This window comes from Elephas maximus, chromosome 17 (assembly GCF_024166365.1).
Source record: "Elephas maximus indicus isolate mEleMax1 chromosome 17, mEleMax1 primary haplotype, whole genome shotgun sequence".
Taxonomy (NCBI): Eukaryota; Metazoa; Chordata; class Mammalia; order Proboscidea; family Elephantidae; genus Elephas; species Elephas maximus.
In genome coordinates this window covers 9,808,707-9,831,751 of record NC_064835.1, presented here as the reverse complement: position 1 = coordinate 9,831,751, position 23,045 = coordinate 9,808,707, and the positions used below count along the sequence as shown (strand labels likewise).

Below are 23,045 nucleotides of genomic sequence, written 5' to 3'. Positions count from 1 at the left end.
GGTTACCATTATTCTTGTGCGACTAGTACTTATTATTCATCATTTTGATTTTAGCAGAGGTTCTCTCTCCTCTATTCCCCTTTCCCTACCCTCCACAAGTCTCAGCATCCATTCTGTGTGTATGTCTCCGGTATAGTTCTCTCCTCTTCACCTTCCCACCTCCGCTTCCTTGCCCTTTCTGCTCTCTCCCAATCCTACCCGCCCCCCACTCTCTCTACCCCATTCCTCCCTATCAAACCCCTTTGGGCCCTGGGTACACCAAGTACCCCACTAGCATCCGCCAGTCCCACCAGAGCCTTGCAAGGACAAGGAAAGGGTAATGGGGCTCAGACTTGACCTTTCATATGGGTGCCCACCAAGACTATGCTCCCGGTATCCTCCTACTGACCCCCTAAGTGTAAGCAGCCAGGATTCGGGGCAGCATCTTCTCCCAAGCCACCTCCCTCTATCCCTCCCCCACCCGTAATCAAGAGGAGGAGTCTGAGGCTGGGTGGGGGTGTCTCAAGGCAGGCAGCCTCAAGAGTGAGATGAGGGAAGGGTCTTTAAGGTGATCCTCCCCATTCCTCAGTTCTCCAAAGCCACTGTGATGAGAGCAGAGTCTTCCCTGAAGCACTTGTAGCCTTGTGGGGCCTGACAGGTCCTCATCTGACCCCACCAGCAACCCCTGACCAAAGGACAAAGGAGGAGCAGGGAGGAGGGCCCCTGGCTTGGGGGCACTGGCTGCTACCATGGGAGCAGGGAAGGGAAGCCACCTTGACTTGAGGAGTCTTAGGGCTGTGGGGGCCCCAGGAGACTCCCTAGCCCTGCCCCTCATCTTCTGAATGAGGAACCTAAAGCTGGAGAACTTCTGGTACCCTCTCCACCACTGTTACATGGGGGCCTCTGAACCCCCTGGGAACTCCACATTGCCCCCGCCCATCTGACCCAGAGGAGGACACCCTCTCTGTCCGCCTGCCTGTAGGACCAGAGCGTCCTTTCATAGCCATTTCTCAGGGACACACAATACACATTTACCTGTTGAAAGAAAATCACCAGCTCATCCCAGTGAAGATCTTATTGTTTTTCAAATATTTAACATATTTCACATCCTTTCTGGTCCGAGACCAAAATGAATGAAAGTAAAATCTCCGAGTTCCCATTTGGACTTAAAAACGTTAATTTCCCCATAAATGAGGCCTCCCCTACCCAAATCCCAGTCACTTCTTGGTGAGGCTGAAATCTGGGCGTATGCCTCTGCCTCTGGGAAGGGAATAGATTCTTGCTTCCCTACCACAGTGAGTCCTGGACAGACTATAACAACAAGAAAAAAAAAAACCCTTGCTGTGGAGTCGAATCCGACCGATAGCCGCGGGTACTCCTAATTCAAGCCTCAGCTTTTCGCCTTTTAAGAAAGGCCTCCCCCGACCCCCACTGCATTTTTCCCCTTGAAAATCTCAGGGGCCAAGCAACTGAGAACAGCGCACGGGGTGCCTGACTGTCCCTGGCTGACAGCACCACCTGCCCTCCTCTCCTCCCCTCCCCTCGACTCCCATCCAGGGCCCCCCAGCATCCGGGCCATGAGGAACATCACGGCAGTCGCAGGGCGCGACACCCTTATCAACTGCAGGGTCATCGGCTACCCCTATTACTCCATCAAGTGGTACAAGGACGCCCTCCTGCTGCCTGACAACCACCGCCAGGTGGTGTTTGAGAACGGGACCCTCAAGCTGACCGACGTGCAGAAGGGCATGGACGAGGGGGAGTACCTGTGCAGCGTCCTCATCCAGCCCCAGCTCTCCATCAGCCAGAGCGTCCACGTGGCGGTCAAAGGTAGGCCCGCCCCCCACAGCTGGGCCCCACCCACCTGTGGGCATGGTCGACCGGGATGTGTGGGTCCCTTTCCAGCCAGCCCAAGGTCAGCAGAAGGCAGTCCTGGGTGAGTAGAAGGCCAAGGAAGAGAGGCCCGGTCAGACAACTGGAAGAAAGTGACAAGGTGGAAGGCTGTGAGTGGACACAGGGGCGGTGAGCACCTCAAAGTCCCAATTCCCTCAGTGGGCAGCAGGACAAGGAAGCACTGTCCCCAGGGGCATGAGAGGTCAGTTACAGACAAAGAGGAGCCATGTCACATTCTGGGCAAGAAGCCACACTGGTCCCCTGATATAGAGATGGAGCCACCAAGAACTAAGTAGGGCACACCAGAAATGAGCAGCAGGCTCCAGGGCAGGAGCCAGAGAGCAGGAGCAGCAGGGCCTGGGTGGAGGGAGCATGCTGGGTGCCCTGACTCCCTTCTGGGGCACAGAGATGGGGCTCAGGCTGCTTCTACAGGACTGGGAATGTGGCCTCTGCTAATGTGGCCTCCTGGGCCCTTCATGCTCACCTGGGCAGGTCTGTGCTTCGTACGGGGACCCTTAGCTCAGTGCGTGGTATGTGGTGGCCATTCAGTAAATGTCTGTGGATTAAATGAGTGAATGAATATAAATGAGCAAATAAATGACCAATGTCCCCTTGGTTCTGAGGCTGTGCAGGTGTGTGAAGCTCTCATATGCGTTCTTTGGAATTGATGGGTCTGGAGGCTGTGTGGGCAATGTGTGAGGGAAGGGTGACCTGGGGCAGGGTGAGGAGGTGGGCCCTGCTGGGTCTGACTTCAGAGAGGCCAGTGAGACCAGAGGTGAGATGTCACTGACTCAGTGACGGTCATGCTGAACAGCCAGGGTGGGCTCAAGCACTGGGAGACTAACACGGTGAGCTGTCCTCTGCAGAGGGCCCCCTGTGAGCCTGAGGCTCCGGAAGCATGAAGACCAACCGCAGCCTGAGGCTCCACATAGGGGAGAGTCCAGGAGAGTCTGGGTCTCCAGCACCCTCCTGGTCTTTAGCATCAGACAGCAATCACTATAATATGACAGATATAAATCATCCCAATCCCTAAGCTAAACGTTCTATTTGCCTTGTTTTATTTAATGCCCATAACCTCCCACCCATTTAAGGCCGGGTACCATTTTTCTCCCCAGTTTCCAGGGGGAAAAGCTGAGACACAGAAATTTGACTCCAAATTGTCATATGGAGTCAGAATTTTTCCCAGATCTGTCTAACTTCAAAACCCAGGCTATAACCCAAAATGACCCAGGCTAGGAGGAAGAGCATATGCCACGCCCCACCCTCAGGAATAAAGAGCTTTGGGGACCACCTGAAAAGGAATCAGGAAGAGAGACCAGAGTCCGTGAGAGTCCTCAGCTCTTGTCACCTGGGGGCTTCCTTCCCGTGGGCATCTGTGGCCAGGGCAGTGAGAAAGGGGAAGCCAGAGACCCAGTTCCCTCTGCAGCCCCGAGGGAAGAGAGGGAAGGGGCAGCATTAACGAGGAGAGGAAAGTAGCCTGGGCCTTGGGGTCCACGGGAAGGAAGAAAAAGAGAGGAGGGGTCCAGGCCTGAGAAAGAGCCCTGACACATGAGAGACTGCCCCAGTGAGTCCCAGGCCTCTGCTTTCTTCTTTGGCTCCATGATGGGAAGCAAGATTGAACAAGGCATTGTTGGCAGGAAGAGGGAAGTCTGGGAGAAGGGAGAGTTGCGGGAGACAGATGCTGCATTTGGTTTGAGCCCTTTCAAGGTGTGATGATGGGCATTCAGGTGGACATGTCTGGTGGACACCTCGAAAAACAGATCCCTCCCGCAAAATAAGCAACAAAGCTTGTTGCCATCAAGTCTATTCCAACACAGCAATCCCGTGCGATACAAAGTAGAAATGTGCTCCATAGGGTTTTCAATAGCTGTAATCATTATGGAAGCAGTTTGCCAGGCCTTTCTTCCACAGAGCCTCTGGGTGGGTTCAAACCACCAACCTTTAGGTTAGCAGCTGATCATAAACCACTCGCACCACTCAGAAAGCAGAAGGCTGGGCCAGTGCTTCTCCTTTGTGCTCCCTGTCACCTGGGGCTCACCTTTATCAGAGCACAGGACCGTGTCATATGCATCCCCTGGACCCACCACCTATCACAGTGCCAAACAGGAAGGGTTTCCTGAACTAAAGCTGAGGAGGTTTTCTGGGTTGAAATGGCTTTCCGGGAAGCATCACTTTGAACCCAGCACCCCGAGAGAACTATGGGGATCTATGGCCATCTCAGGCCCAGGAGGGAGAAAGGAGACTCTAAGAGCACTTGGCTTCCCCCACTGCACCCCAGCCAGGCTGAGGGGCAGGCCGGCCACCTTCCCAGCCTGATCCTTGCACCCAGCCCAGGTGTGCTGCTGTGCCAGCAGAAACCTCACCACACCCAGGCCACATCCCCACCCCAGGACACGGGAGGCATCCTGGGCAAATCAGCTTAGTAGCGATGGCCTGCCTCTCCCCTCCCGGCAATGCGGACCACCTGTATCCATTTCCCGTTACAAGCAGTGGACTGAGAATTTACAGTGTAAACATCACATATTAAAACATCTAACCTTTCCTCTACTCCCTTCGCCCATCCGCACCAGCAGGCATTTGGCCAGGTTTGTTGGCTTAAAAAAAAAAAAAAGATAACAGGGCTCCAGCGAGCCTCGGAGGACACGGAACGTTCTGAAAGCTGCTTCTGCTCATCAATTATTCAGTCCCATTCAGGGAACGATCGGTCCTAATGAATTGGATCTGAAGCATTCCGTCCCAGTGACTCACTGGGCCTGTTATGATTGTGCCGAGCGAGCGACAGGGTCTCCCTTCCCAGGAAGAGGAAAAGGGGTGTGTGTGTGTGTGTGTGTGTGTGTGTTATCCTAGAGGGCAGAGTCCATGTCCCAGCACATGCCTGGCACTCATAAACAACTCACAAAGCGAGTGTCGTGTGTGCAGGGGTTTGCATGTATGTGTGCATGTGTGTAAGGATTGTGTGTGCAGGAGTGCACGTGTGTGCAGGGGTTTGCGTGTGTGTATGTGTGTAGGGATTGTGTGTGCAGGAGTGCATGTGTGTGCAGGGGTTTGTGTGTGTGTGTATGCATGTAGATACACACCTGCACACAACCCCCTTGCCCCCACCCCAGCCCCAGGGTCTGAAATTTTTCAGAAGCCCAGCCCCAGAGGAGGTGTAGCCACCTGTTTTCTCCAGACCAAGCAGTGGCATTTGTGTGAGGGGCCCTGGGATCCCCTGCCCCTGCCACTCCTAAAGGTCAGGTCCCTCGTCCCCATGGCTCCCTGGCTCTCTCACCCAACCTCATTAGAATGCACTTTTGCAGAAGAACCCATCAGAGCTGATTATGATCGCGCTGCTTGATTAGCTGACTTGCCGTTCCAGAGTTGCCTAGGAGGGGAGTGGAGGAGGTGCCCCTGGGCATGGAAAGGGGGGCCCCACTCTGAGAGGAGGAAGGAATGGGCCCAGGGACAGCACTCCAGAGCCCACTCCCCCTGCCTGGCTGGACAGTGCATCCCACCCAGAGGACCTGGAATGCAGAAAAGGGAGAGGTGGGGTGGGGTGGGGCACTAGATGCTGGAGAAAAATGGTAGCCCCTCCCCCACCATTTTGTGGGGCCGTCCTAGGCAGGGCGGGGCAAAAACCCAATGCTGCTCCGTGAGCTGGAAAAACAACTGCTGACTCCATTCCTTCTGGGACTGCTTGTCTTCTAATGAATTTTTCAAACACTGAGCTGAGAAGAGCAGAGCACGCCGCACAAGCATGCACACGTGTGCACGTGCAGACAGCTGCTACATGTCTATATGTATGTACATGCAACAAATATACACACAGAAACCTGTTCACACTTGCAGGCACACACACGTATATACACGCATACTAGCAGTTACATATTCACAAATGTTTCCTCCATCCGTACGCTCCTGCAAGGCAGCATTCCTGAGCCATCAAAGGTAACTGCAGGTGGTACCATATGAAATATTGCCCAGGCGATCCTACTGCGGCCCAGGCAAGCGGGAGGAGCAGCGGGGAGAGAGGGTGGAGGGTGATTCCAGGGCTGCCTGGGCTTTGGCACATGTAACACTGACTGGCAGGAGAGAGCCAGGCTTCGAGGAAGGCGGGTGCCTGTCTCCAGGCATTCAGTGAGATCCTTGGCAGGATGCTAAGAGGCGGGCTCACAGATTCAACCTAGATTTGGTGTCTTTAGGGCCCTCTGTCGCTGAAAAATAATGTAGTATAAAAGCCTCTCTGGGCACGCAGGCCGAATGTTTAATTAACTAAGAAGGCAGAGCTGCAACTGGGGCTGCTTGGCAGGGCTCGGTGTGAGGGAACATCTCCATCCCCACATCTGAGCCTCCTAGGGCCTCTGGAGCCAACACAAGGCCATGAGGTGCCCTGTCTATGCTCAGCAGGGCTGGTACCAGAAGGCAGTGCCAACTCCCTGTGGAGAGCAATCAGAAGAGAACACATGTACACACACGTGCACACACACGTACACACACGTGCACACACACGTACACCCTCACTCCCAAATGCCCACCATCCCTACCCACCATCCCTACCCACGTTCCTTCTTCCCTAGCTGCTCAATGCTAAGCTGCAGCTATTGCTCAAACCAGTCCCTCCCATATGCTTAGGAGCCTTTGGAGGCCTCTTCCCATCCTGGTGAATGGGAAGGGGGTTTCTGTGATCACAGGGCTTAAGAGAGAGCCAGTCCCGGGGCCAAATGCCTGCTGTTGGCAGAGGTGGAGGTTTGCAAGGAGCCCTGCTGGAATCCACCAGAAAGGAGCTCCACAGGGTCCACAGGAGGAGATTGCCTAATTGTACTTGGGGGAGGGGGCCCGCAGAAGGTGCTGCCAGCAACCCCATTCCCTCTGCAGAGGGGGCCAGGAACGTAGCAGCAGGCATCCTCCTTACTGGACAGACACGTCTCTTGATGACGATGACGATGATTATGATGAAGCACCACATCCATTTATTCATCCAGAGACATTTACTGAGCACCCACTGTGTTCCAGGCGCTACTCTAGATTCCACCAATACAGTTGTGTTCCAAACAGACAAAAACCCCTGTCCTCAGGGAGCTTACATTCTAGTGAGGAAATGGATAATATGTTAACTATGTCCTATGTCAAACAGGAAGTGAGGGTGACAGTGTCAAGTGGAGGGAGGAGTGGTTTGTAATTTTAAAGTGGGTGATCAGGGAAGGCTTTACCTGAGAAGAGACAGTTGCATGAAAACTAAAGTAGGTTATTATTATTATTGTCAGAGGTTGAAAATCTGTGTCGGGCTTTAGAGATTTTTTGATCCAACCCCTCCATTTTGCAGATGAGGAAACTGAGGCTCGGGGCAGAGGCAGGTGCTAGTAAGGAGGCAATTGTCCTAAGGTCAGTTGAGTGAATAGCAGAGTCTGGAATCCAGGTGTCCTAGCTTCCAGGCATAGCTCTTACCGGTCTCCATGCTGCCTTGCCAGGAAAGCCCCAACTTCCCGCAGGGCCCAGTCTCTGCTAACAGGTGCAGTAAATAAAAAGGCTCAGTCTCCCAGAGTGATGATGAGAGACACCATAAAATGTTTATGAGGCGAGCCCGTGGCCAGCACACCCTCACTTGTACAACCCTCTCAAGCAAGTAACTGTAAAGGGTTTACGGTCGCCCAGCACCAATGGGCCGCCACGACCTGTGTATCTTCTCAACTACTTTGTGCTCTGGCCTCTTTGCCATTGCAGCACCTTGCTCAGGTCCCACGTCCCTCAAAGCTGGCCAAGCTGGTGGCCAAGTTGCCCTCTCAGTAAAGATGGTCGTGGCCAGAGCAGAGCTTCTAGAGAGAAGGTCCTGGGTACATGACATCCCTGCCCCACCACCACCACCACATTCAGGCTAGTGGCTGGGGAAATGCTGGGACTTGGGGGCAGGAAGGGGGGCCTTGTAGACTGCAATAACACTGAAGGGGTCCCTGATGGTCACTGTGATGGAGGTGGCCAGGGAGTTCTACCTCCAAAGGGGATTGTTCCCCTACAGGGGGAAAACGAACAAGAGGCACATTAAATTGGCCGGGGTCCACCTTCTGAGCATCGGTGAGGTTCACAGATCAGAACACAGCCCATATCTGGGCAGCAGCCAAACATACATATCCCAGAGTCCCCACACCTGGTTTCTCAGAGCCTCCCACTCACAGCCCTCCTGCAAGTATTTAGCAAGTCCCAGAAAGGCCCCAGGATCCCTGGGCTTTTTTCTCCCTCCAGGTCATCCCTGTGTGTGGACTTACATTGATGTTGAAATGCTTGACTGGAACCAAGGAATTCTGTGAGCAGCTTCGGCCCCTAGCACTCCCACAAAAGAGTTCCTAAGGGGACATCTATCAGCCACAGCATCTTACGTGCCCCAGTCAACCTGTGGCAGGTGCAGGGGGGGCAGGAGGGTGCTGCTGCCTGGCAACAACATTTGTGGTAGAGGGGAGCGAGGAGTTCTGGAGTTTTCTGTCATCTGCCTCCCACAGGACAATGGTGCTCTAGGGACACTGGGCCAGCCCAGGTGGATGTCTGACCTCCCAGGATGGATGCTGGCCTCTCTCTCCTTAAATAGCCTCTCAAAGAGTCACCAATGTTATCCTGGAAGACTGGAAAGGAGTGACAGCCCCTAGCTGGCCTCTGCTCCTTGACTCAGTCTCTTCCCTCTATCATTACCCATTCGTTTTTTGAAAGCGTGTGAGTCCTTTAACTCTCAGTTCAATGCTACCTCCTTGAAGAAAACCAAAGACACGAGAGAAAAATTAGTCCTAATGACTGATGGACCACAAGTACTACATCCTCCACCAGACTGAATCCAGCACAACTAGATGGTGCCCGGCTACCACCACTGACTACTCTGACAGGGATCACAGTAGAGGGTCCCAGACAGAGCTGGAGAAAAATGTAGAACTAAATTCTAATTCACACACACAAAAAAAGACTAGACTTACTGGTCTGAGACTGGAGAAACCCCAAGAGTATGGCGCCCAGACACCCTTTTAGCTCAGTAATGAAGTCACTCCTGAGGTTCACCTTTCAGCCAAAGATTAGACAGGCCCATAAAACAAAATGAAACTCAAGGGGCACACCAGCCCAGGGGCAAGGACTAGAAGGCAGGAGAAGACAGGAAAGCTGGTATAGGGAGCCCAAGGTCATGGGGTTGGTAAACAATGTCACAAAATTAATGAGAAGCTAGTTTGTTCTGTAAACCTTCATCTAAAGTACAATTAAATAAACAAATTAAAAATAAGAAATGCCACCTCCTCCAGGAAGCTGCAACCATCCAACTAGATGACACCCCTCTCTGCTTTGAGTCCAGCGTCTGTAATCAGGTAGGGCTTGTCTAATAATCGCTGGGGGTATAGCTTACCTTCTCTGCTAATGATAAGCTCCTGGAGGGTCCATCTGAATTTTAGGCATGTTTGTACTTTGTCCAGCTCACATGGAGCATAATGCCTTCACAGAGCAGGCATTTCATTAATATTAGATGAATTAGTTAATTAATGAATTAACGTGCCTTAGTCACTTGTTCCAGTATCTGAATCTCTTCTTACTGGGAGAGACAGTCTTCCCCTTGCCCAAACCAAATCCTCCTGCCTAAGTTCAATCTGTCTCTCTCCACGTGCCCTGTCCTCAATGGAAGGATGGTGCTCTGGCCATCCATGCCTGACACCCCCTTAGCCTTCTCTCTCAGCATAACCTCCCACTCCTTGCTTTGCTCACAGGTCCTACTCCACATGGCTGCCAGGATCAGGGACAGATTAATAAACAAGGTATGCATGGGCTTACTTGTGCCTACTTAGTAATCTACGGTAGTACACAATTTCACTTATTTTTCACCGCATCAAAGATGTAGTGAAACCCATGTGAAATTGTGCGCTACAGATTGGTAAGTAAACACAACTAAGCCTGTGTGTACCTTATTTACTGGTTAGTCTGCCCCTGGCCATGACTGCACCTGCTCATGTTCAAGTGTCTGTAGCGCTCTTAAACAATAGCGAGGGCCTGGCCCCTGGGAAGGACCAAGGGGGAGGCTTCTGGTTTCGAAATTCCACAGCATAAATATGGCATCTTGAGGAGCAGCTTAGAGCCTCCTTCTTGTTCTGGGTGAACTGCTCTGTGCTCTTCCCACCTCCTGCCCACCTCACAGATGAACTTCCAAAGCCAACCTAGGAAATCATATTCAGGCAGTTCATTAATTTATTCATTCAACAAGCATTTATTGGGCATTTAAAATTTGCCAAATAAATATGCCCTCGCCACTACCCTGAAGATGCTCCTATCTCCCAGGGAAGGTGGTAATACAGTTACCCCTACTGCCGTGTGATGAGTGCCATGTCAAGGTGTGGACCAAGTGCTGCTGGGCTGTGCAGAAGAAGGGTAGGCTTCTCAGAGGAGTGGCATTTGAGCAGGGTATAAAAGGATGAGGAGGAGTTTCCCGTGAAGCCTGCTGGGCTCTAGCTTTGGGAATTTGTGGAAGGAGGACTGGACCACAACTGGTTCTTCTAGACCTAAGGACTGGGTGGCAGATCTCTGCAGCAATTCCCTCAAAAAGTCCAAGGAGGCTTAGAGAGTCCTGGATCTGATCTAGGAAAAAAAAAAAAATTAGAAGGGAATCAGCAAAGGCACAACAAGAGGATCTTCTGGAAAGTCACAGTAATCGCATTGGGCCATAACTAGTGTCAGGGTTCCAGATAAATCTATCTGGGAATATCCAAGGCCCAGGAAGCCCATGTCCCACCCCAGGGAAAAGAGGCAGCCAGAGACAGGGATGGGGAGAGTGGGACAATGACAAGAGCTCCCAGAAAACCTGGCTGTAGTTTAGGAACTGGATTTGGGCCCAGGTGGATCTGTAATAAAAAAGGTCAAAAGCCAGCCACTGGGCCAGGAAGACACATGGCGGGGGACAGATCAACAGGCCCCCAGTCGTGCTTACACAGGCATGGGCAATGGCTTGGAGCTGTGGGTGTTCATTGGGTGCTGATGGGGCTTCTGTGGCTGGAGTGAAGAGCAGGGTGGGAGATGATATTGGAAAGCCCCGTTGAAGAGTAGGCTTTCATCCCATAGGTTATGGAGGCAACATCCCCCCTAAATGTCACCTCCTCCAAACCTAGACCTCTTGGTTGAGAACTCTCCCAGGGATCCAGAGGGCTGCTGAGGATTTTCTCTCTCAATACCTGTCCCCCTCCAGAGGAGTCTCTCAGCTGAGCCCTCAAAATCCTTGGAGCACCCGGGGGTCCTTGGGCACACATGCAATGCCATCCATCCTTGTCCTCTCAGGACTCATGCCTTGCTGTGGCCACTCTGGATGGACATTGGGTGGAGAGTAGCAGGCTTCCAAGGAGGGGTGGGGCTGGTGCTTGGGAGAAGGCCAGAGGACTGTGGACAGCCTTGTAATTTAATTATTTGACTGCAGAAAGGAGATCTCATCTACTGGGTGCTCATCCTTGTTAAGCTAATTGTCTGTCTCCTTCACTGTCTTCCTCCCCCCACTTGCCGGGGAAGTCGCTGTGGTCTAATTGAGTTATCATAAAGATAATGGCTGATGCTCTAGCCAGAGCAGAGAAAGGAGGATCCTCTCCCATGGACTCAGGCTCCAGACAGGCCCCAGGGGCTGAGATGTGGGCAATAGGGGAGGGAGTTGTGTGGAGGATGCTGTGCCTGGCTGAGCTGCCCAGCCCAATTGACTGTGGTCTCAAAGACAATAGATCTCCCTCTCTGCTTTTTGCCACCATCCAAGAGGAGCTGACTTATAAGGCAAAGGGGGTTTCTGGTATAGACATTTTGGGGGCCTCCTCAGACAAGTGGGAACAGTAGTGGTTCAGTGGTAGAATTTTCCCTTTCCGTGTGGGAGACCCAGGTTCGATTCCTGGCCAGTGCACCTTAAATGTAGCCACCACCCATCTGTTAGTGAAGGCTTGTGTGTTGCTGTGATGTTTCAGCAGAGCTTCCAAACTAAGACTAGGAAGAAAGGTCTGGTGAGCTACTTCCAAAAATCCACCAAAGAAAACCCTATGGATCACAATGGTCCTATCCATGATCAATTATGGCGCAGGACTGGCCATATTTCGTATGGGGTCACCATGAGTCAGGAGGCCAATTCCATGGTAGCTCACAACTCAGAGAGGCAACTGGGCAGCATAATGAAAAGAGCTTGGATCTGGAGATTATACAGATCAGGTTTCAAATCCTACCAACACCTCTTATGACCAGGCAACCTCAGGCAAGTTACTTTTCCTCTCCTCAGTTTCCTCATCTGCAAAATGGGGACAGTTAAGCTCACCTCACATTATAGTGAGAGGATGCAGTGAGATAATTCATATAAAGCGTCCAGATGAAACAGCTGCTGCTGTAAGCTCCCACCAGTCCGTCCACCACCTGACACAGGGAGAGGGTGGGCTGGGTGATGGGACCTCTGCAGGAGAACAGAGAACAGCACTGAGCCTTGAGATGGGCAGCTATGGAGTGCACGCGGGGACTCATCTCAGCACCAGCCTTCTTCTTCTGCCATACGGAACACACCATCTCTACCCATTCCAGGTCCACAGAGAGCTGTGAGATGCATCTCTGGGGTGACAAAGTGGGCCCAGGGGTGTCAAAGAGTGGCAGGAAAGATGAGGTCGCAGCTGAGCAGTGGATCAGCAGGGACCTAGCAGGGGTCTAGAAGCACATACATCAAATCCCAGAATAAATTTAGAGGTCAGAATAAAGGCAGGCTAGCCAAGCCCCTCAACAGAGACGGTGGGGTCCAGGCCAAGAAGGCAATCCAGGCCTGGATGAGTATGGAGATGGAGCCAGGGGACAATGGCAAGGCAGCTAGGCACTTCCAGGAGAACACAGGAGAGTGTGCACCATAGGAGAACAAGTGCCCCTGGGGGGATTCTCTTTAAAGCCCACTCTGGGGGGGTGGTGGGAGGCACCCCGGAGCCCACAGGTGAGGCCGGTGGGCAGTGCTGCTGGCCAGACTGGGGCAAGTAGGGGCCCTGACAGCAGCATTCCTCTTGCCTTCCCAGTGCCCCCTCTAATCCAGCCCTTTGAGTTCCCCCCTGCCTCCATCGGCCAGCTGCTCTACATCCCCTGTGTGGTGTCCTCCGGGGACATGCCCATCCGCATCACCTGGAGGAAGGACGGACAGGTGATCATCTCAGGCTCAGGCGTGACCATTGAGAGCAAGGAATTCATGAGCTCCCTGCAGATCTCCAGCGTATCCCTCAAGCACAATGGCAACTACACATGCATCGCCAGCAATGCTGCTGCCACCGTGAGCCGCGAGCGCCAGCTCATCGTGCGTGGTGAGCAGGGATGGGCCAGCTGTGGGGGAGGGAGGGGAGCTCTGGCCAGCTGCTGACCTGGTCTCTCTATATTATGAGTGTGAATCACAGGTTCGTGGGAAGTTGCCTCTGGCGAGGGCCTTAAAGATCAAGAGGTCCAAACCTCTTATTTTCCACGACAGGAAACCAAGGTCCTAAGCGGGGGAGGGGAATTGCTCAGTCATTGGCAAAGTCAGGATTGGAACTCAGAATTCTCAACTCCCAGCCCAGTACTCAGCAAAAGGCCTCAGAATCTTGAATTTCAGGAGCTGCTGGCCCCCAACTTTAGAATGATCCAGGCAGGGCTGAAGATGCCTGGAGGACGCCTGAAGCCCCGGGAGACTTATTGGAGACTGAGATCTGCTCTCCCTGCCATCCCTCTTTCTGCAGTGCCCCCTCGATTTGTGGTGCAGCCCAACAACCAGGATGGCATCTACGGCAAAGCTGGGGTGCTGAACTGCTCAGTGGATGGCTATCCCCCACCCAAGGTCATGTGGAAGCATGCCAAGGGTAAGCCCCTGGCTCAGCCAGAATCTCTGAGCAGGGCCAGGGAAGGGGAGGGGAGGATGCTCTGCTGGAACTTGGCCCTGGACTCTACACACAACTCCCAGCTCTGGATGGGAGCCTGGGATTCTGAGCTTTAAGAGGACCCCAGGCTACCCTGATATGGAGGTCACCCTCAGCCACCACTAAGGGTCTGTGGACCAGGATTAGCTGTCATGCTGACACCAAATTTCCTCTTATTCTTATAGACTTGACCTCCCTCTCCTGCCTCCAGCCCTAGAACTCAGTGTACATACCCTCCTCCCCTACCCCCATTCTGGAGTCCCAGTGCCTCAGAGCTCCCTGCTCCTCACCAGTCAACCCATTCTGGGATCTTGATCCTTCTTGGAGCCCCACTTCACTCCAGGGATTCATTCGTTATCTGACTCAACCCTATACCAGCTTCTTACTCTAGACTGTGTCCATGGCTGACACTGTGAGAATGAGAAGGGGTGCCACAAAGCCCCCACTTGGAGGATGACTGGCCTCTTTCCTAGGCTAAGACCAGGCAACTACCACCTGGGGGATAAGTTTTTCCTTTGCCAATTACCAAGTGACCCAAAGACAACTATTTCTTCCTCTCGAAGGAATTCACCTCAGAGAGAAGCTCAGTGCCAAGGGAGGCATTGAGCTGAGGCCCCCAACTCCATCTTATTACCTTAGAGCTGAAGCAGCATCAGAGCTCCTGTTGCTCAGCAGGAGTGGTATGGGCTCCCAGCCACTTAGGGATTGTACTGGTCTGCTACAAAATGGTCCTAGATCAGCAAGAGAAAGGCATCAGGACCATTCCTTGGGCCACTCCAGTCCACTCAGTGCACTCCCTATCACAGACACAGCCCCTGCTAATTGCTGCCTCCTTCCAGGGAGTGGAAACCCCCAGCAGTACCACCCAGTGCCCCTCACCGGCCGCATCCAGATCCTGCCGAACAGCTCGCTGCTGATCCGCCACGTCCTGGAGGAGGACATCGGCTACTACCTCTGCCAGGCCAGCAATGGCGTGGGCACTGACATCAGCAAGTCCATGTTCCTCACTGTCAAGAGTAAGTCCTGCCCCCACGCAGCACTCCCAGCACCCCCACCCCCACCTCCACCCCAGTCACAGTCTAAGGCCCATCTCTGTCTGCTCTCACTTTACCTACTCCCTTGGTTTCCATTATTCAATCTGTGAAGGAGAGGCTGGAAGGCTTCCTAGTCAGAGGTGGGCTTGAGACCCTCAGGTAAGGACTCAAAAGCACTCTTATCTGAAAAAGAGGCTTCAAACCCTGAATGGCCTCAACCCAGTCTATCCTAGTAATGGTAAGCTCCTGATTTGCTGTATCAAAGTTATCATATGATATCATATTCCATTTATCAATATTGCATTTTAATATACACCTGCTTTTTTGTGTGTGTGTTTAACATATTTGTCACTTAGAAAAGAAGATATCATGTACACACTGTAGAAAAAAGGCCTTGTGGTCAGAAAGCCTGGGTCCCAGTTTCTGATCTACCTTTATGATCTTTGTGACCTCGGGCAAGTCACTTCACTTCTGTGCTCCAATTTCCTCACCTGTGCTAGAGGTTCCTGCCCAGCCCACCTGCCTCACTAAATTGTTGTAAATAACACAAGAACTAATAATGGAAAGAGGAAGATGTTTTGGAAAAGCCAAGGAGGAATAAAAGTCACGATAACTTGGTGCTTTATCTATGGCTTCGAAAACCCCAAGGACAGAGAGCTGGCCCCATGGCCCTGGAAGTCCGCCATTTATTTGCTCTCCCTGAATTCTTTTAAGTCACATACATTTCTACCAGGTGAGCCTATCCCTTTACATTATGTGTAACGGGTCTCAGAAATCTTGTCAGAAAGAGAATGTTTGGCCCTAGGTCAGGAAATGGGCCATGGGCCATGGGCCATGGAGGGCAGTGATAAGAGCCTGAGTTCAAGTGTGTGACTGAGCCAACTGTGAATCTGGGCAGTGTGACTTAATTACTGTGTGACCTTGATTGGTTTACTTGGCCTCCCTGTATCTCAGTTTCCTCATCTACAAAATGGGAATCATAATGGTACCTAGCCCACTATGTTTTGTGTGAAGAGTTGTTGTTAGCTGTTAGCTGCCATCGACTCATGGCACCCCATGCAAAATGGGATCAGAGCTTTGTGATCCATAGGGTTTTCATTGGCTGGCTTTTGGAATCAGATCGCCAGGTCTTTACTCTAGTCCGTCTTAGTCTGGAAGCGCTGTTGAGATGTGTTCAGCATTGTAGCAATACACAAACCTCCACTGACAGATAGGTGGTGGCTGCTCGTGAAGCACGTTGACTGGGAATTCCCACAGGGAAGGGGAGAATTCTGCCACTGAACCACCACAATCCCTGTGTGAAGGGCAAGTCAGATAATATCTGTAAAGCAACCAGTATGGTAACCAGCTCCCAACAGGCCATCAAAATTTAGCCACCAGCTTGATTATTCTTAACAGCAGTCTCTCCAGGACACGCGTAGGAAAGGCTGCTGAGAGCAGGGCCCTGTGAGCGGTCTGCCCAGCATCTCCCCGGAGTTCTCTCTTTTAAGAATCGTAGCGTCTTTATCGCTTGCAGAGCCCGTGTTCAGCTCAGCACAAGACAGGGAAGCCCCGGCAATCGATTCTCAGGGAGCTCCAGGCGTCGGAATCCCCGCCCTGGGGAGCCTCTTCCCTCACACTATCAAAAAGCACTTTGTCCTTAATAAAACCAGGCAATCAATCTACATCCCTCAGTCAGGGAGAACTTCGCTAATTCTGCCTGCGTGAGGAGAGAGGAATAGTAGGCACCTCATGGAACCATCCTTGGTGTTTGATCCTTTTCTCCCCACTGTCAGCAGGAGAGATGAGCCAAACCCTCAGATTCTTTTTCTTTCTTTCTTTCTTTTTTTGGTTTTTGCTCTTTTTCTCTAAGGTAGGGGATTCTGCTGAGCAAGTGTGGCTTCCAGCTTTGTGGCCTGTGGTTTCTCTGTGGAGATGAGGCATGAGGGGGCATGGTGACAGATGATGCAGTGGCCAGGAGGCAGGCTGCATGTGTGGAGACCCAGGCTCACATCAGGCTATCTCTGATGTCCTAGGGGGCTGTGGGCAAGTCACTTCAGCTCTCTGGGCCTGCATCTCTTCTATAACATCCTCACTTCACAGACCAGGCAGCAGCTACGAAACTCTGAACTCTTCAGAGGAGGCACATTTTGTAAATCCAGGGCAGCCTCATGAACTCATGCTACACGAAGTCAGACACACACACGCATACACACAGTGGTGTTAACCTCTGGTACCAACCCTTTACACAAGGGAAAGGTAGGGAATGTCTTAGCCAACTAACCAGTGGTGGACAGAATCTGGACCTGGTTTCCCTCCTTTTTCCCCCTTTGCCTTAATTTCAGCTGCCTTGTCATTTTCCTTTGCCTCTTTTGACAGTAAGGCACACACATAATCCTTTCTTACAGCTGTTAGTCTCACAAACACCTCCAGGTCATATTTTCCCACTCAGCACACTTCCCCTCACACACTCTGCCAGTCAACACAGTGTCTCTCATGCACTTCCTCACACACAAGTCTCTCCAAACCGCCAGCTCCTCTCTCCTGCACCCTCTCCCTCACATTCCAGCAAAGGCATTTTTCTCTCCTCACATTCTCTCATGTACCCTCACATAACCCTCATCTGACAGGCTGTTTTCCAGCTGCTCTCTCACACGTACGCACTCTCACACACCACCCACACACATGTGAGCTCCCTCAACTGACCTTTCCCTCACACCCTTTCTCTGTCACAGATGCCCCCTTCCATTCCAACCTCACTCTCCCCAGGGCCCCACCCAGCAGCACCAGAGGCCCCTAGACCAGACCAGCAGGAGTGGAGGAGGCAGGGCCAAGGGCATTTGAGTCTCAAGTGAAGGGGTTATGGAGGGCCGAGCATGGCCAGGACCTCTGTCTGGAGTGGAGAGTCTATCTTTTTGTAGTGGCCTAGTAATTCTGCCTGCTATCTGGCTGCCAAAAGATGCTCTTGTGACAATGTTGAGGGTGTAGCAGCTGAGAGAGGGTTACTGACCTTCTTTGAGAGCTTCCATGTATGCTGTTCCAGGGTAACCCAGCCTCATGTACGCCCCTTGAACATTCTTTCTTCCTCTATCTGCCGTTTTCCTCCTTCATTCCTCTTTATCTTTCTCCCATCTCCCCCAACTCTGGTTTTACTTTAAAGGCAGGCAGGGGAGGATCTTCAGGACCTGGGCACATGATCATCAATGAGATTATTGGTAGAAAACCATCCCTAGTCACCCCTTAGTCCATCTCAAACTCCCCCACTCAACACCAGCACTCCTTCCGGCCTACTTGCAGAACCTACCATTGGCAAAGCTATTTCAAGGCTTACTTCAACTGCGTCTAAACACTCAGCAAATTTTTGACCCAGTATGGCTGCAGCTCACACTTTTGTGAACTCCCAGGAGGCAAACTGACCTTAATCCCCACTTTGGCCAAACAGAACTTAGAAAGTAAATACATTAAAGGGAACATACATCGTAGCATTCAAGTGTCAAATTGGGCATTTGTAGCTGGCCTCCATTGGGTGGTATCTACCCCACTGATCCCCACTGTTCCCAATGGTAATTCAACAGATGTTCGTGGAGCACACTTCAAAATGGGCAATAAAGGTCTGTCACTAAGAACACAGGCTTTAGAATGAGTCAGACCTGAGTTCAAATCTCAGCTCTGCCACTTAGTAATTGTGAAATCTTGGACAATGATCTCTGTAAGCCCCAGTTTTCTCCTCTGTAAGTTTGGGATTATACATACCTTTTTCTCATTAATAAAATTTAAATGAGACTACACACTTTTAGCAGTCACCACAGTGGTGGTGTTGCTGGTTGCTGTGAGTCGATTCCCAATCATGGAGATCCCATGTGTGCAGAGTAGAATTGCTCCACAGGGTTTTCAAGGCTGTGACCTATCAGAAGTAGATTGTCAGGCCTGTCTTCCGAGGCACCTCTGGGTGTGTTCCAAGGCCAGCCTTTTGGCTAGTAGTCAAGCAGTTAACCATTTGTGCCACCCAGGGACTCCAGTTACCACAGTACTAAGCACAAAATACACATTCAATAATTGTTAGTGGTCATTAGTTTTGGGAATCTTACTCATTGCTAAATTTAGGAATTTAGCAATGAGGAAGACAGAGTTGCTATCCTCTGGAACTTTAGAATCTTAAAGAGGAGATAGACATATACCCAAAACAACTATAATAAACAAAATGAAACCAAACCAAACCTGTTGCCATTGATTCCATTTTCCCATGGCAACCCCATGTGTGTCAGAATAGAACTGCACTTCATGGGGTTTTCATGGCTGTAAATCTTTATGCAAGCAGATTGCCAGGCCTTTCTCCGGCAGTGTCACTGGGTAGATTCAAATCACCAACCTTTAGCCGTGGAGTCGATTATGACTCCTAGCAACCCAATAGCACAGAGTAGAAGAGTCCCATGGGGTTTCCAAACAGCAGCTGGTAGTTTCAAACTGTGGACCTTTTGGTTAGCAGCCATACTTCTTAACCGCTGTGCCACCAGGGCCAAGTGTAAACCATTTGCACCACCCAGGGACCCTAATATACAAAATAAGTGCCTTCAAAAGCTACAAACTGGGTGATACAAGGAGGATCAGGGATGGAGTAATCAATTCTAACCTTGGGGATATATAAGGGGACATCACAAAAGCAATAGTCTTAAGTAGGGCTTGAGAGATGAGAAGAATTTTGACAAGCACCACTAGGGGTGAAGGTCATTGCATTCCAGGGATGAGGAAACCGTGAGGGCGTGGAGGCTCCAAGGCCCGTGAATGGCATCTGATGAGTGGGAATCTAGGGTGGCTGTTGGAAAGTGAAGGAGAGGACGGACAGGGAGAATGAAAAGTGAGGTATTTGTGGGCTTTGGAAGCTAAATGGTTTCTTTCTATGTAGAGTTGACTATTGATACCTGAAACACCAAACCAGAGTTCCAGAAGCCTAGGGGTCTGGTGGGAATCAGGATTCCAGAGCTGGTTCCTGGAGACTTGCCATGCACCCCCTCTCCAAGGGGCCCTAGGGAGCTAGGGGTGTGTTAGAGTAGGCAAGTGGCTTTCCAAGTCTCTGGACATCCTTGATGGTGACCAGCGCCAGGCCCAAGTGGCCCCCCTCCTCCTGGACTCTAAGAGTGTTGGTATGGGCTGAACCATGAGTGGCTGAGCATGTAACATAGCCTTGGCACTTTCACAAGCACAGCACTTCACAGCTTATCAGTCTCTTCCCACACATTGTCTGTGAGGCAGGCAACAGCCTCTTCTCAGAAAAGTTAAGGAACTGGATCAAGATCATGGGGTAGCATACTCCCGGCTGAGACTTGGAGCTTGCTTTTGTGTATCTGTGGTTTGGTGGAAAGGGCACAGCCTTAGAGTCAAATGACTTTGAGTACCGGGCTCCCCGGCTTTGCTCCTTGAACTCTTTATTCCCATCTCTGGGCCGAGGTTTCCTCATCTGTACAATGAGAGGCCTGGACTAGGAGCTAGCTGATCTCCAAGACCCTTCCAGCTCAGTCTATGACTGTAGGAGTATGCATGGTCTTTTCAGGGCACCAGATCACCTCCAAGAACCTGGTTGAAAACAAACATAATTAACAGACAAAAATACCACATTCACAAAGCTGGCCTTTTATCTTCCTTTTAAAATTAAAAAAGAGAAAGAATGACCAAAAGGAGGAAGAGGCAATTCCTCCTCCAGCTGACAGACACATGGGGAAAATAGAGCATCTTCAAAGAGAACTGCAGTGAGAGGCAAGTACGAAGCCAAGCTGCTGAGTCTGGGGTGGAGGGAGGGTGGCTCTGTGCCACCCTGCGTGGCAGTGCCTCCTGGGACCGGGGTCTGCCCTGTCGTGCAGCAGGTTGCCTTATTAGACAGGTCCTGTTACATCCGCAGTTTCCCCCACTTTGTGAAGGTTCCCGTGGTAGGGCTACAGACCAAGCCCCATGGCCAATTAAACCCGATAAAGGCTCTTTGGTTTGAGTTTTTGATTTGTTTGTTTAGCAAAATGTCAGGCCAATTAAAGTGAGAGCCAAGAGCGCTGAGAGAGCACACCCCGAGCTGCAGAGTCACTGGGATCTGGGGGAGAGGGCGAGGGGAGGGGAGAAAAGGACTGCAGGGAGCCGGGCCTGGAATAGGAAGCCCCTGGGTCTAGGTAGACTAGATCACCTGCTAGTGATTAACCATTAATACAGAGGTCAGGATGTAAAACCTGGGAAAAGACCGCCATATATCCAATGGCCTGAGGCAGTCCTCATTTCAGTTTTACCCAAGGGAAACTCCTCCTTGTCAGGCATAAGCAGCACCTCCCTTAGACCTGGGTGACTGCTGCTCCTGCCGCTGATCCCCGGATCTAGAAGGCCTCAGCCCCTGCCCCTCCCACAGGGGAGGAATCTGTGGGCCAAAGGAAATGCCCACTCATCGCCACAACCCCCTTTCTAGACCATGCTCTGAGTACCCAAGAAATCCCCTGCCCAAATGCCCTGAGCCAATTCTAGGACCTGCAAGACCTCTTCCCCTGTCTTTCCTCCCAAGGATGAGCCTGCCACCAGTGTGCCCCTAGACCTAAGGGATGTGTGTTTGCAGGGCATGTAGATAGAGCGAGGACATGTGAATTGGGATGTCCTCACACATGTTCATAAGGCCCGTCTCAGTGCAGACCATGGAACTGAGGCACGGAGAGGTGAAAAAAACACTTGCCAGCAATTTTCCCGTGTGTTCTCTAGTGGTGGATCATGTAGCCCCACTAGACTATAGTTCCTTGAGGGCTCAGCTGAGTCTTCCCCTCCCTCTGGAGGAATTCCTGGCTACAGAGCCCAGCTCAGCACAGAGGCCTCCACCCACTTAGTCCTTCCCTGCTGACGATGACAGGCTGGCTGACCATCCACGTGCCACAGGTCCACTTCGGTTTTCCCCTGTGCCCTGACGGGATAAGGGTGAGCAGGGTATCTGCAAACAGGAAGGAGAGGAGGGGTGAGCACAATGGTGGGCAGCACCGTGGGGCTGAGGCCTGGGCTCCAAATCAGACTGCCCCAGGCTTGCCTCTCGCCCCTGCTGCAGCCAGCTGTGTAATTTGGGGCAAGGTCCTTGTTCTCTCCTCCTGGGTGGTGGGCAGCCATCAGACTCAGATGCCCAGTCTCAAGGCAGTTGGGAGGTCCTCACCCTGACCTGTGCCAGGCCAGGGGGTCTCCCCTGCAGACCTGGGACTTGGCCTCCCAGCCTCTGGTGGAGAGGGAGGGAGGAGGAGAAGGCAGGAAGGAGCCCTTTCCACTGCGATGCTTATCCAGCTGGCTCTTTGGCCTTATTGATTTCCAGACTTCATAGAGTCAGGAGAGCACTTTGTCTCCTGCTTCATCACACCAAGGAGAGCAAGGCTGGACACACATGTCCTTCCCCCAGCCCAGGTTGCCCCTGCAGCTCTCCTCTCAGGGAGCAAAGGTCAACAAACGCACCACACCGTCCCTCTCCTGGAAGGTCAGAAGTGGGCCAGCCCAGGCCCTTCCTACCCTCTGCAGAGCCCAGGGAGGCTGCCTCTGTTTCCTAGTATGCTATACCGCCAACACCGCAAGTGGGTGGCTTTAAAGAACGGGAATTTACTTTCTCACAGTTAGGAGGCTAGAAGTCCAAATTCAGAGCACCGGCTATAGGGGAAGCCTTTCTCTCTGCTTTGGGGGAAGATCCTTGTCTCTTCAGCTCCTGTAGCCCCAGCGTTCCTCAGTTCCTTGGCGATCATCACGTGGCTTCCTTCTGTGTCTGCTCTTTCTATAATTAGATCTGATTAGGTTTAGGACACACTCCACACTGATAGGGCCTCCTTCACAGAACAACGAATACCCTATTCCCAAACAGGATTTCATCCACAAGTGTAGAGGTTAGGACTCCAACTCATATTTTTGAGGGATGGAATTCATTCCATAACAGAGGCCCGAATGAGCTGATCATTTAGGGGGCAGGAAGGCCCTGAGGAGGCAGACAGGAGCCCTGGTTTATCTTCCTGGCATTCCCCACTGTTATTGCTGTTGTCGTTAGCTGCTGCTGAGTCACGTGACCCCTGACTCATGGCAACCCCATGCACAATGGGATCGGACTGTTGTGTTCCATAGGGTTTTCACTGGCTGATAATTGGGGCAGTCCTTTCCTCTCTGGGGTACTCAGTTTGCTCCTCTGTTCAAAGGGGTCTTAATCTTATTTCTTTTTCTCCCAAGGCACTAACAGAGATTAACGGTGGTTCCCATTCTACCATGCCAATGGAGAACCAGCAAGACATTGTGTTACCAATTCTGGGACCTACCTTTTAGAAGCTGT

The 23,045-nt window shown here is 51.8% G+C and overlaps 1 protein-coding gene across 2 annotated transcripts in view; it reads left to right on the top strand.

Moving 5' to 3' along the window:
• Positions 1-23,045, top strand: part of DSCAML1 (DS cell adhesion molecule like 1) — a 422,409-nt gene that overhangs the window by 314,713 nt on the left and 84,651 nt on the right. For both annotated transcript variants that reach the window (XM_049856636.1, XM_049856637.1), the window contains exons 8-11: positions 1,537-1,809; positions 12,867-13,145; positions 13,554-13,673; positions 14,570-14,746. In XM_049856636.1, coding sequence (XP_049712593.1) covers positions 1,537-1,809; positions 12,867-13,145; positions 13,554-13,673; positions 14,570-14,746 — 849 coding nt within the window. The remainder of the gene's footprint in view (positions 1-1,536; positions 1,810-12,866; positions 13,146-13,553; positions 13,674-14,569; positions 14,747-23,045) is intronic.